A 14,328-nucleotide genomic window follows, 5' to 3' on the forward strand; every position below is an offset into this window, starting at 1 on the left:
TGATCATTTAAAATGGGATTTATTTGCATATTAATTAAATACAAAGTAACAAATTTTAGAAAGTCTAAAGTATAGCAATACAATTAGTTTCTTTTTTTTTTTTGTAAAACTATTTACAAAAAGCATCTTCAAGTTTGATAGAAACTGTACAGTCATCTGTCCACAGTGTGTCAGGAGGACATGGGGGTCAGATAAGAAGTGAAGACAAGTGTGGTGAAAGGCCACCAGAGTGATACTGAACTAGGAGGTTGTTTGCAACATCAGTGAAGACAACATGGGTCAAAACATCTTCTCTTCATACATTGTGTTCCATAGATGGTTCCCCAATGCAAAGAAACTAACAAACCAAACAACCAAATTTGGGACCCCACCTGTGGAAGTCACTGACCACATCATCCTCCCACATTTTACATAGAAAACTAAAAACAGAAAAAGAAAGGAACAAATTATTTGGAATCTGTAGTAGTTTTATCAGGTTTACAGGGCCATACATCTTGGGCTTTTCCTTCCAGACTTCCTAGGCCTTCTTCATCTTACCCATGTAAGAGCTGCCATTCTCGTGGTGGACCGAGCCATTGGTAACCCCGTGTGATACACCATTGGCAGTACCGTTTTTCACACCGTTGCCATTCTCACAGTATTTGCCATTTGTGTGCACAGCTGTGCTGTTCTGACACTGTTTCGGCAGTCGCTTGCCCTTAATGTAAGCCTGGAACCAGAAGTTGGAGAACAGAACAAAGAAGAAGGTACCATAAATCCAGATGAGGTGGAGGATCACAGGGAACTGGTAATCACAGCTGCTCATGAAGTAATACTGGGTAGCATGGAGAGATACCAGCACAAACTGGATCTATTGAGAAGAAAAATGAGAAATTAGCCAAATACACAATAAAAATGTGCTCTACTGGTAACACCACTGAGTCAGTATAGGCTATACGTACCAACTGAATTGCAGTCATGTATTTCTTCCACCACAAAAATTTCTGGAAGCGAGGTCCAGCAGCAGAAAGGCCATAGTAGAAATACATAACAACATGGACGGAAGAGTTTACCATGGCATGGAAAGATCCCATTCCACCTGAAGTGATAACCACAAACATCACACCGAATTCTCTTGGTTAATCATTTTCATATCGATAGTCAGGTCATCTGTACAAAGCTTCTTGAAAGGCTTTAAAAAGACCATCTTATCTTCAAGATTGGTATGCAGGATGAGCCAACTGCATAACACTTCCGCAATGCTCCCCCTCCCTCCTCCATTAACCATTGACAACTTAAGGTTATGTACTTACCTGGAGCATACGCAACTCCCCACCACCAGGTCCAGGGCATGAAGGAATGGTGGAAGATGTGTAGGAAGGTAATCTGGCCGTGCTTTTTCCTCAACACAAAGAAGATCTAACAGAGGGGATTCTGGTCAGAACACAGTTTACTAAAACTGAACATTAAGGCACATTTTATAAACCATGGCATCAGAATATGCGAACTTACTGTGTCCATCAGCTCAATAATCTTGGAGAACCAGAACAGCCACGCCACTTGGACCATCTAACAATGAGAGACTTTTTAGTTTGTGACTCAGTGGAAGGAAAGTCAGTTTTTATATTCATTGTCTTTAATAATAGTAATTGTTATAGAGTTAGGGCGACTTACTCGTAGTGCTTGAGGACTGTTAGAGGCATCAACTGCATCACATCTCCAAGTATACGTTGTGGCCCACCCAGACATCAAAAACTGCAAATAAAAACACAAGTTTATCAGGACTTTATCTTTGCTGAGGGCATTGATCCTTACAGATGCAGGTTCAACCAAATGAATATATCCAACAATATCCATTGAGGAAAGCAGTCTTGAATAAATGATGAAATGCTAACAATGTGCATTAACTTTATTCTTTTAATATTTTAAATGCTAGATAACAGATTCTTACTTCATATACGATGAATATTGACAAGGCCACAAGCAAGAAGTTGTAAACTATCATAGGCTCCTTGAGCTGGAAAGGTTTGCGATTGGCCATTAAGCGAGGTCCGAGGTACAGTACAAAGAACAGGTAGCCCAGCAGTATTGTCGTCATGGTTATGGGACTCTGCATCAGAGGATAATCTGTGATCCGTGGATCTAGAGCGGGAAAGGGGAAATGTATTTAGACAAACAAACACAAGTCTGTATTTTCTCAGTGTTTAAAAAAAACTAAACCTACCAAGTCCCGACAGAAGGAAATCATAGATATCCTTGGCATGTGAACCCATCTCCTGAATCTCCTGAAGCATATTGGCTCTTGTATTGTTATGACCCAATTATCTGCAAACAAATACACAAAAAGCTCATTGTTAGTTTTAGCTGAAAGGAAAACACTGCAACAATCCTTCCAGAGCTCCATGAGAATATCTCAGGGGCTGAAATTTGACTCAAAGCAGAACAGCATTTGTTTTAAACGGTGTCAAAAACACAAAGGTTTAAGGTCAAACCTGTCATGCCAGGATCATTTTTCCTGTTCAAACAGAACCCTGAACAGATCATTTTTAAACAGTTACATTTCTAGAGAAATTAAAAAATGCAAACTAATTTTCTAAAGAAAAAAAAATACAACCCCCCCTCCCTCTGTCTTGCCGGTGTCCTCAGGGAGGCGCATTCTTACATTTCCTGATTCAGCAGGTCTGAAACGCAGTTACTGGAGCAGAGAGCTCATCCCTCACCAAACAAACGCTCCCAACAGAAATTCCCAAGATGCTTTGCCCTGGTTCGAACCACTCATCAGACATGGCCTGATATCTGAGAGGAGGTGCTACAAGGAACTGAGGGCATCCCTCATCCCACACTGAGGCTGGCTGTTTGTGTACAAGAGTCAGGCCACGAGTTAAGGCACAATACTGCCTCCACCAATAAACCCAGCAGTTTAAGTTCCTGGTCACTGAACCCATTAAACTGACGACTGCTCCTTCTTGTGACATGGCAGTTTTATAGAGACCACTAAAAGCAGTCGGCACACAAGAAAACTGCTCTGCTTTCGAAACTGGACATTTTCTGTTGTTTAAAGCAGATTTCAAATGTAAACCACAAAACATATTTATACGCAGGGTGCGGTCAGCGCAAGCCACACTGGGCCCAGAGGATGCATTGTTTGATACGAGTCTACAATGCTCTTTCACTGCCAAAAAGTACAGCCCTCCTAAAGTCAATACAATTAAAAGCTAATAATTTAAGCCTGAGGAATGAAGGTCAGGTGACCCTGAGCTCACACGGGTGCCTAGAGGGGCAAGGAAAAAGAAAAGTACATGTGGATTGAGGTTATGCATTTTGTGAACAATGAGCTAGATCGATTTGATAGGCAGGAAATCCATTTTTGTTTAAGTAAAAGTTAGAAATCAGATTGGGGAATTTGTGCAAAAGTCATTTTCTCTTCTGTTTTTCCCCCCCAAATGGGATCTCAGTCAGAAACCAAGTCGCAGTGAAAACAGAAGAGAAAGTGACTGTTGCACAATCCAAAAGTCAAATACATTTCAAACAGTTTGTGATAAACTTTACTTTTAATATTGCTTGAAATATTAAAGTTAAAAATAATTGAAGCATCACAGGATTAGTGTCTTGTGTCAAACTCATCCTCCTTCCTCGTCGCTTTGTACATTCAAGAAATTGTTAACCTAAGCACTGTGTCAACACCACTGTTTTTATAGTTGTCCTTCTTGTTAAGCTTCCAAATTTACTGCAGCATTCCAGACCACTTCTTGTGATAGCCACATCGCTTCCTTCCAACGACATTGTGAAACCAAAGAGCTGTTTATTTGTGACATGAAAATTCCTGCGTCGAGTGTGACAATCAGTGTATTTCAGACGCCTCTTACACAAAGGTTTGTTTTTTTTGAATTGACGGATGAGGCCTTTGGTCAGGCACCTTACATTTCAACAAGAGTATCATCATGTCTGTTGTGCAGAGTCTTGTTCTGAGGGAAAATGCTGAAAAGTTAAATTGATCACATTATGGTTTAGCAAGTGATGCTTTTCATAAAAATAATAATACAGCATCACCACTGTTAAAAAGTGCAGGTTTAAGGAAATCCCACCACAACAAGATGAAAGTAATAAAAAAAAAAAAAAAAAAAATCCTATTTTCAAATATGAACAGGCAACATGTGACTGCCTAGAAAGGGTACTTAGAATAAATCTGACTGTGCAAGTCAGAAGGATAGTCTTGTGATTCATGACAAAACAACCAAGAATGAATATTTTTGTGTTCTCAGAACAGGATGAAAGTAGAAGGTCAAAGAAAAATGCCCCCCCCCCGCCCATTTCTCCATGAGAGAAACTAGAATTATTACCACCAATAATCTTTGTCTAACAGCAGTCAGTTTGCCTCACGTGGATAATAAAGTATCATTTATTGCACCCAGTTATCAATTAACCGACACATGACGCCACCCAACTGTCCACCAGTTAAACATCAGCATCACCACAGGATTTGGACTAGCAGTACACTGAAGCCCGACCAGTCGCCACTTTTCATCTCTTATCAGTAATTCCACAGGTCAACACCAACTTCCTCTCATAGTTGAGAGGGGTCAAGAAAAGAAAAGAAAAGAAAAAAAAAAAAAAAAGGTTAGATTCCAATGATGTAATGCAAGCCGGCATGTGGCCATTGAAGGCCCTTTCTACTTTGAATAAAAGTAAAAAGTCATTAAAAGCTTTTTAGAATTCCAATTTACACTTTGAGTGAAGTCCTAAAAGACCGGTCCCACTACAACCACCTATCCATTACTAAATGACCTTGACTTAAATGGTGTGGCTGGTTCACAGCAGAGATACAGTGAAAAAGGAAGGGAAACATTTTCTTAAGAGAGCCATGTCAATGAATCATAGGGATGGAAAAAGGGAGCTCACGAGTTAAGAGTTAATGATGAACAAACTGGAGCAGCAGAGATGATGGGGAAAAAAAATTCAGGAGATGGGGGAGGGGGAGCAAACCAGGAACCCATTTGTTAAGCATACAGTCAATTATCTTATAACAACAGTGACAAAAAGCAGCCTGACCAAAAGGAACCAAAACCTTTGAGTAAAGAAGCTTAAAACAACCTTGAACTGCTCGAAGTGTTGACAGACTCCACACACAAGTTAGTTCACCTTTGACGTAACATTGAGCAACTTACCCTTGCTGAGACAAAAAATTTCCACTTAAAAAGCCGAAGTGGACTCCTCTTGCACAGCACGATAAAGCCTAAGTGTAAAGTACAAGGGCAGACGGCAGCAGCAGCAGCAGCAGCAGCAGAGAAGTGACAGAAAGAGATGGGATTGAGAAAGTAAACTGACAAAGTGTGACTGGTACAGCGGTCTTCCAAAACTCCACCCTCCCTGACTCATACAGTGGATGAATAACTAGTTCACACAAGGAGAGGGAGGGAAAGAGGCTGAGCCTGAACGAGAGCGAGCGAGGGAAGAGAGTGGCTGCTCTGTGTAACCCAGAGAGAGAGAGAGAGAACTACTGAGGTGAGAGATTACCCCCATTTAAATCCCACACTACCTTGATGTATGTATTCTGTGACCGCCCCCAGGTTTCACCAAGCTGACGTCAAAACCCACCCACCCACCCACCCCCTCCTTACTTTGCTCTCCTTGTCACACCCTTCACTCACTTGAAACACCAGAAACCCTACTCTGGAGTCACCCTGTACGGCTCCTCTCAGGGGTGGGCTGATAATATTATTCACAGGGAGCGGGCGAGAAATCAGTAGAGACTCTGTTATCATGAAGGGAGCCATTGTTACGCCTTTACTGGTCCTCGGCCTGGCCAACACCCATAAAGCAAAACTAGCCTCCATTTCTTCTCCTGCACTGCTGGACAATCCACGGCATGAGTAAAATGCCTCAATAAGGCAGACTAGCCTCCTCCTATAGTTTGTGTTTGTCCTGTATTGTCCAACTGGAAATACAGCTTCATTAGGTACACATGCAAGTCCAGTTTAAAAGGAAAAAAATCCAAGAAGCCTCTCCTGGTAGCCTCAATGGAAAAAGTGAAAAAAGGTGTTGGATAAATTTAAACTACAAGGCAAGATAAGAGAGCTATAAAGATGTTTGCTCAGTGTTGGACAGCAAAGCAAAAGGAAGATGAAATTAATTGCCGCAATGGGAAGAAGTGACTCATACGGCAATGCTTAAAATTCTTTAGCGTTGTGAAAGGAGGTTTTGCTTTCCAGTAGGAAACTTCTTATCCTGATCCCACTGCCACACCCAGCCATGCTTAAGGAGAAACAAAAAATGTGTAGTACGAGTTACACCACATGCTTTTGCACATAACACCTTTGGCATCCAAGGAGTTTTTGGCCTTTCCCAAAGACCAAGACTGCGATTGATTCATTTAAAAAAAAAGAAAAGAAAAAAGAAGAAGTTTAAGTATTATAAATGTAATTTAATCTTATTACATGGTCAAAAAAATTAAAGGAAAACACATCTAACATCTATAAGATAAGACACACTCATTTGTCCCTTAAAGGCACATCTAGAGCTTCCAGGAAAAACCCGGTTATGGATCATTTCAGCCTTGGCAAAACAGATTTTGTACACGCTAAAGTTCAATAGGACAGAAACACTGGGATCTAATAAACATTAGTTGTAAGTAAAATGGTAAATGGCCTGTATTTATATAGCGCTTTACTAGTCCCTAAGGACCCCAAAGCGCTTTACATATCCAGTCATCCACCCATTCACACACTGGTGATGGCAAGCTACATTGTAGCCACAGCCACCCTGGGGCGCACTGACAGAGGCGAGGCTGCCGGACACTGGCGCCACCGGGCCCTCTGACCACCACCAGTAGGCAACGGGTGAAGTGTCTTGCCCAAGGACACAACGACCGAGACTGACCAAGCTGGGGCTCGAACCGGCAACCTTCCGATTACAAGGCGAACTCCTAACTCTTGAGCCACGATCGCCCCTAGGGCTGCACGATTAATCGTTAGAAAATCGCGATCTCGATTCATACTTATGTGCGATCTCATTTCCAAATGACAACGATTTAAAAAAAAAAAAAAAAAAAAAAAAAAAAAAAAAAAAAAACGACGACGATTGTACCGCATTTTGATCCGGGACGTAATCTGCATGAAAACAGCCTCCTTCCTGCTCAACAAATGACAAGGGCGGAGCCTTATACCACGTGATACAGAAGCTGTGCCGTGTGATGCTAAAATTAGCAGGAAAAAACAACGGAGAGCACGTCAGGGATGACGAGAAAGTGACAGGAGAAAATCCGTCCCGGTCAACCACCCAAACATCAATAACGGGAACCTTATACAGCGCTTCCCTATACCCGTCGAACTCCCGCAGGCACAAAGAAATTACGGAGGCTATCACTTATCACCTGACCAAAGATATGGCTCCCATCAACACTGTGCAAAACGAGGGATTTAGGAAAATGATCAACACCCTAGACAAACGCTACACAGTGCCGTCCCGCAACTATTTTTCTATTGTTGCACTACCTGCTCTATACACGCAGTGTCGAGCAACGGTGGAGACGGAATTTCAAGCAGTACAACAACAAAACGTGAGACATTTGTTGTTTTTATGTTCAGTCTCAACTGTTACGAAGTTGATGTGCAGTTAATAAGTGCAATAAATATTTATACTGGAAAAGAAAATCGTGAGAGAATCGTGATCTCAATTCTCATTTTATGCAAAATCGTGCAGCCCTATTGTAAGTAACAAAAAGTGGGTTTGAGTTTTTTTTATTTAAGGTGTTCTAGTCAAAACTACAAGCAATCATTTAAAAAGAGTTGTTTCTAAAATTCCACACATTTATTATCAGTCTACTAGACAGCTTTGTAAAAATTTGACACACACACACACACACACACACACACACACACACACACACACACACACACACACACACACACACACCTTTGTTTAAAGAGGCCGATAAGTAAAGGACACAGAAACAAGAGCCCATAAAATGCCTGTTGCACTGATAAAAATAGTGGCTTTGACAGATAATAGTTGAACTTCGCCATTCAGCTCGAGCCAGCTGCAAGCATGACACAAATGAGCTTATAGTGGAAAAGGCCCCGTTTAGTGAGACAGTATCCGACCCAGCCAGCGTCGCCTGTTGTTCTGGCCCTGGGGGCAACATGGGAGAGTGGAGGTAGCACTCCAGTGCATTTCAGCCCTTCCTCCAAATACCAAAACACACCTGACAACAAAAACGAGATCAGCTGCAGTTTGAGGTGCTGACAAAGCCCTTTCAAATATGACAGTCATGCTCCTCAGTGAAACCAGTAACCCTTTTTGTTCCCATTGAACAAAATACAGAATATGACAGAAGCGGAAGTGCCACAAACGGTGGTTTCCAAGATCAGCCCCTTTACTCCCGTACTGATAACCGTGACGCTGAGCACAGTTTTGATGTTTATCTCACTTCCACTCAGACCATTATCTGCATATGACTGACAGATAAATATTCAGTGTATTTTGGTTTGATCTAAGGGAAAGTTAAAGCAACATCTTGATAAAACCTGTATTTTTATTTTTTAAAATCAAAAGTTGCTTGACAGACGTCAGATGCTTCAGATGTCAAACTGCGTGAAAACCTTCCAAGTACAAGCATGTACATGCTTTCAGACACATAAGCTGGTAATATTGCACACATCACACGTTGTGTTAACCTCAGTGTCAGACACACACACCAAAAGCCCATTTTACACGGTAAAATCAATTCACTTGAAAGGTGTACACCTTCAACTGTTGACACTGATGCAAACTTTATATTTACCAATAGCTCAGAATTAAACTGTAGAATCTCAGTAGATTGAGATGTAAAGAGCACAGTGAGCAAACTGTGTGCTGCAAATGCTTTAAGCAGGAAGCACAAGTCTCCCAGAATTTCCACTAGAATGTCACAAAGTGGTGTGACAAATCAGGCTCTCCTGCCAGGGTAAAAATAACTGGTCAAATTACATAAAGCAAAAACTTCCATTACTCTATAGAGTGTATGAACGTCACCTCTGAAGGCATGCTACTGGCAATTTTTAAACAATTGTTTAACACAAACTGCATTCCTGAGAGTCTGCAGTCTCGCCCCAGGTAGAAAGTCCTAAAGGCAGCAACATCAAAAACCTGACAGCACACCGACTGGCTACATAAGTCAGCTAAATTAACGTGAACCTCACGTGGCAAAACGCCGACACACATTCCAGTCAAGCCAGCTGGATGACAGACGCCAGAGAAAACAAAGGTATTAGTAGTATGTTCATGTCCTCAGGGACAGAACTGTCACCTGGGACCACAATCTTCAGGCCGACTGCATTTTATACAATTTTATCTGAAGTTGATAACTGTAATCATGGCTGTATAAGCTGGTTTCATTCAACCAAACCCCAACTTGCTTTGCAGCTTCGTCATCCTGACACACTGAGAGCACATGTACCTTTTGGACAGGTATGTGCTCTCACATACTTGCAAAAAACGAGACGACCGTTTAGGGGCAGCGAGGCTGAGAAAGTGTGCGAATGTGAAAGTATCTGGATGAACACCTGAGTGCACGTGTCAAATTTAAAAACTTGTAGTGTATATTACATTACAGTAATGCTATTGAAAGAATGCTCAGCAATTATGTAAATATTTAGGTTTTTTCCATGCATGCTTAAGTTAATCATTTTGTTTTTATTTTCCTAAGATGTGGTCTAAGAATTTTACTCTTATATAAGCCTAATGAAAAAAAAAAAATATTATGAATATACTCCCCCACCAACAGACTCTCTGAAGATTCAATCTATAGAGCAAGGAACAAAAACCTCAGCATTTACTCTGCAGGCTTTGATTGCTGGCAAAAATACACAGGCTGCTGACATAATACAAGTTGCATAATCTGGTTTTATTCTGGATTAAATATCCTTTGTCTAAAGAACCTTTGTCATGAACTTGTGTGATATTGGAACAGTGACTAGTCAAAATCCTCAGATTTGAATGCAGATTAGCATATTATCAAGCAGCCATAGCAGATTTTACATATGATAAGACTGAAAACATGCTTTAGTCTCACCAAGTGACATGTTTTATAAAATGCAAAACAACAACCAAATGCTGAAGTTGTAGAAACCACTACTCCCCAGTACAGGAATGTTGCTGAACCCGTCTCAGGACTGGCATGTTCACGCCACCCCCCCCCTCAATTGTATTTGGGTGTGTATGGTATTGGGGGGGGGCTGCATCTCCCCTACCTGCCGGCTGGATGTTCAACACTGCTCCTATTCTCTTAAAGCACCTCCCTCCTTCCTTCTGTCAGAGTACAGGTCTCGGATTTCTGAAACTTTCCATAGCTGTTAGTCCACTGCACCTCTGCGAACCCACCTGACTTCATGGTGAGTGAGTGCGTGAGAGAGAAATGGGGGGGGGGTAACCAAAACAACCCCACTGCACTTTAGCACATACAGGAAGCATGAAGTAAATTTGCATGGTGCCATCATTTAATCTGTGGTCATGCATAAAGGAATTATTTGGGAAAAAAAAATCTTTAATAACATAAACAAGCGAAGCTGGAGGATGCATATGAGTTTTATTTTCTTAGGACTGAGACTTTAAACCAGACATTAGTAATATGAAAAGTTGGGCGTGTTTCCTCATTCAGCTATTATAACACAGGAACTTGACTCTTCAGATTAGTAATAAGCCATCTAAACAATTTAAGAGACAAAGCCAAACGTGAGCACACTGTAATGTCTGCAATAATCCCTCATTAAAAACAGAAGTGATTATGCAAGTCAGTTTACAGCACCTAAAAACTCAGACTTGATATTGAAACGTACAAGAACCAACAGACTTAAAAACTCCTTTGTCCCACACGCCATCAAACTGTTTAACTCCTCTCTGGAGGGGAAACAGGAGGACAAAGGAGGGGGGAACAACTAGGTTGTAGTGCCTCTTCACTTCACTGTGCAATACTTTCTGTTAATAGTCAACGGTGCAATAGACTTCAATACTTGAAATGTGCAATTCCCTTGTATTCTTATTCCTATTTATCCCTTTCGTGTGTGTGTGTGTGTGTGTGTGTGTGTGTGTGTGTGTGTGTGTGTGTATATATATATATATAAAATTCTGCTACGTTCTGCGTCTGTCGGTGCTGTGCTTATTGGAAACCGAATTTCCCAGAGGAACCCACCTGAGGGATTAATAAAGTTTATCTTATCTTATCTTATCTTATCTAGTTGAGACTGGGCAAGACTGTAACATGAGTGAATGACACTTCGTGTCTGTCTGGATACCTGCGGAACTGCTATAACAGGAACCTAGGCTTACACACACACACACACACACTTAAGGGCAACCCCCCCCCCCCCCCCCCACAAACAAAGGGTTCAAGTATTACTAATCAGTCTGTCAGTTTTTAATTTACAGTATTTGTATCATTTGACCTTTGGCACACATTTCTATAAAACGATACAAGCGAATGGAAAATTGATTTCCATTTAGCCACAATAACTAAACATGCTGGTCAAAACACAGAACCAGTCATAGCATACTGGAGGACATAAAACCAGTACTTTACTTCCTCTTCTTGGAATTGAAGAATTTAAATTACAACATAGGAATTCAAATATTAGATGCTTATACAGACTGAAGTGCACATCAAACGTTGAGCTTTAATTACTTCTAGTCCAACTAGATCAACTGTTTAGATCTGCTCACTTAAAAGGCCTCAAACTGAAACCCATACTGTCTACTGCTGCCGTTCATGTGCATTATGGCCACACCCCAAACAAAAGAGATAACAGTTAATTGACAACGTCACACTTCTTCCCCTCGACAAAGTTCCCTATCAGCATGTGAGCACTTAAGTGACATTCAGACATTTGGCTAAATGAAATGCTGAATATCAGGTACAGTAGCTTCTCCACCCGAATGGAGAAACATGAAATGAGCCTTCTAAAATACTTGTTTATAGACATCAGAGGTCAAATTTACTGCAAGTTCCTTGAACGTGCAACTTACTCCCAATTGGAGTATTTTCCAAGGAAGTTGTTTTAGAACAAGTTGGTCCATAAATAGAGACTATGAAGGCATTTGTCTAAATAAGCAGGAGTTCAGAGAGTTTCTGGAAAACATTTAAAGAGCCAATAGAAGCCTTAAGTTAACTGACAGCAGTCAGATCTGCCAAGTTCACACACAGAGTTTAAAAAAAAAAAAAAATCATGTCAGGGCAGATCTTAAAAATGTCAGTGAACTAACCCAGTTGGGGAAGCAACCTTAAAATCCTGCTTCCCCATTTAAAAAAAACAACCAAAGAACAGGTTTTAACATGAGGTGAAGTAAAATGACACATCCCCCCACTACACATGCTCGCTGATGAACAGGAGACGCATGTGAGGCGTGGTTGCACCACCACCACACTCGGCACTGCTGGATAGAAGCATAGTCAGAAACACACTGTTTAAAAAGACCCAGTGTCATTTCTACTGGTTGAAGATTATATTTGAAACTACCCAAGGCCATCGGAGAAGGTGTTGACATTTGAAGGCGAAGTGATAAGAGTATGATGCTGAACTGTTAACAGCCACAGCACTGCTGTAGTGTTTACATTGCTATCAGAGATATGGCTGGGCTGGTTGACCTTGAGGTCTTTTGTCTAAGTCACACAATTGTTTGTTGACATTGTAAACATTTGTCGTAACTTTCAGTTAGTAGCCCATAATCTATCTTGGCACACAATTTGGAAAGCATCAAAGGCTACTTTCACAGGGACATAACTGGGGGGAGGGGGGCATTTAAACACTTTCATGAACTAATCAAAACTGTACAAAGCTTAAATTGTTTAACCAAACGACTTCTTGCATCGGTGTAATCTCTCCAGCTAAACAGTGGAAAATTGTGGCAATTCAAATAATGCAGAGGCTGCAGAGACTGTGGGCAATCAAATGCATAGCAATGCCACTAAATATCTAGCATGGCATCCCTTTCTCCTATAGTCAGACTTTCCATACATTAAATGCACTTATGGATGTTAACATTACACAATAATAAGTTAGACTAATTAAAAATACATGCACACGCCTACTCTTTTTCAATCACATGTTACATAACAGATGTGATGTTTGATGTAGTTCTCCGCCTCGCCACTATAAGAGATCACACAGCATTTAGTGGAGAATTAAATTTTGCTAGTGGTGTGAAAGTTGTTTTTAGTTGTTGTTGTTGTTTTGTCCCTTCATATATGCAACAACTTGACTTTGTAACCATGTTTCACCTGACAGATTAGCTAAAGGCGAGTATGTTTCTGAGCTGGAGGAAGCGGAGTGTGCGCTTCTGCGTCGCTCTGTCTTAGCGTTAACCGTTAGAAACCGTTGTGACATTTGACCAGCAGGTAAACTATATTTCACTTCTCGCGGAAGCACATTTGGAGCTTGCAGTATGCACATTAATATGCTGTCTTTATTGCCTCCCTTTAGATGCATGACAGCTACAAAATGGCAAATGACATCAAAACCCTTCAAAGTGCAGAACAACAATAGGTGCACAGGCGATACAATTAGTCCAGTCAACACCGGATATCTGGTTAGGGGGTAACGCCTAACTTTGAGGGTTTTTGTTTTTTCTTTAAAAAAAAAAAGAAAAAAAGAAAAGAAAGAAAAAACATTATATACACAAAAATTCTAGTTTGTTTGTTTTTTTTACTTTACTGTAGGCGTAAGAAAAAAAAAAGAGCCTTTAAAGACAAACAACAAAAGGAAGCTTTGAATTTGACATTGTTTAAATTGACATCTGGCCCCCTCCCCCCCCTCCCCTGAGGGAGGAAAAACTGCAGCACCTTAAAGTAACTCCCTGAGTCAACATTTAACTCACTGTTAAACAGTCTGACAACAATGTCCAAAAGCTACTCACTTTTACTGAAGCAAACCTGTGGAGTCTGTCGAATGAATGCTGGAGAAAAGACGCAAAGCGTGGCTTTAGTTAGCGGTGCTTCCTCTTCCTCTCGGCTTAAATCTTCCTCCTGACCCAACCCTTTGATGGAGGCGGAAAAAGGTGGAGTCATCTCTACACTGGCGTGAGTTAGTCGCTTAATATGGACGTAATCATCTCAGTGTATCAAATATCATTTCGTCTCCATTCCGCGGTCACTCACAGATGTTTCATTGTAACCGTTTGTAATGTAAATTCTGTACAGTTTAGAGCTCATTTTCTGCTCTTTGTAACTACTACTGGTTACAATTGTAAAAAAAAACGACTGACACACAGAAATGACTTTGAGTTTGGTTCCTCTCATATGTGAATAAAAGTATGCAGAGTATAGGTAAGTTGCCATATCTTTAGAGAAAAACTAAAATACAATTAGTAAGTAAAATAGTAAGT

At 40.8% G+C, this 14,328-nt stretch overlaps 1 protein-coding gene across 2 annotated transcripts; it reads right to left on the reverse strand.

Moving 5' to 3' along the window:
* Positions 1–14,005, reverse strand: elovl1b (ELOVL fatty acid elongase 1b). Of its 2 annotated transcripts, none has more exons than XM_042213684.1 (8): positions 13,861–14,005; positions 2,204–2,304; positions 1,931–2,121; positions 1,654–1,734; positions 1,492–1,548; positions 1,293–1,398; positions 942–1,078; positions 1–850 (listed from the first exon to the last, which is right to left on the reverse strand). In XM_042213684.1, exons 2-8 carry the CDS (start codon positions 2,271–2,273, stop codon positions 518–520), a joined length of 975 nt encoding a protein of 324 aa, XP_042069618.1. In that variant the 5' UTR covers positions 2,274–2,304; positions 13,861–14,005; the 3' UTR covers positions 1–517. The 2 variants fall into 2 exon arrangements, with proteins under 2 accessions (XP_042069618.1, XP_005946579.1); XM_005946517.3 differs by lacking the exon at positions 13,861–14,005 and adding an exon at positions 5,145–5,503.
* Between the last annotated feature and the right edge of the window lie 323 nt (positions 14,006–14,328).

Source organism: Haplochromis burtoni, unplaced genomic scaffold (assembly GCF_018398535.1).
Source record: "Haplochromis burtoni strain Fernald_Lab_line unplaced genomic scaffold, NCSU_Asbu1 Contig_468, whole genome shotgun sequence".
Classification (NCBI taxonomy): domain Eukaryota; kingdom Metazoa; phylum Chordata; class Actinopteri; order Cichliformes; family Cichlidae; genus Haplochromis; species Haplochromis burtoni.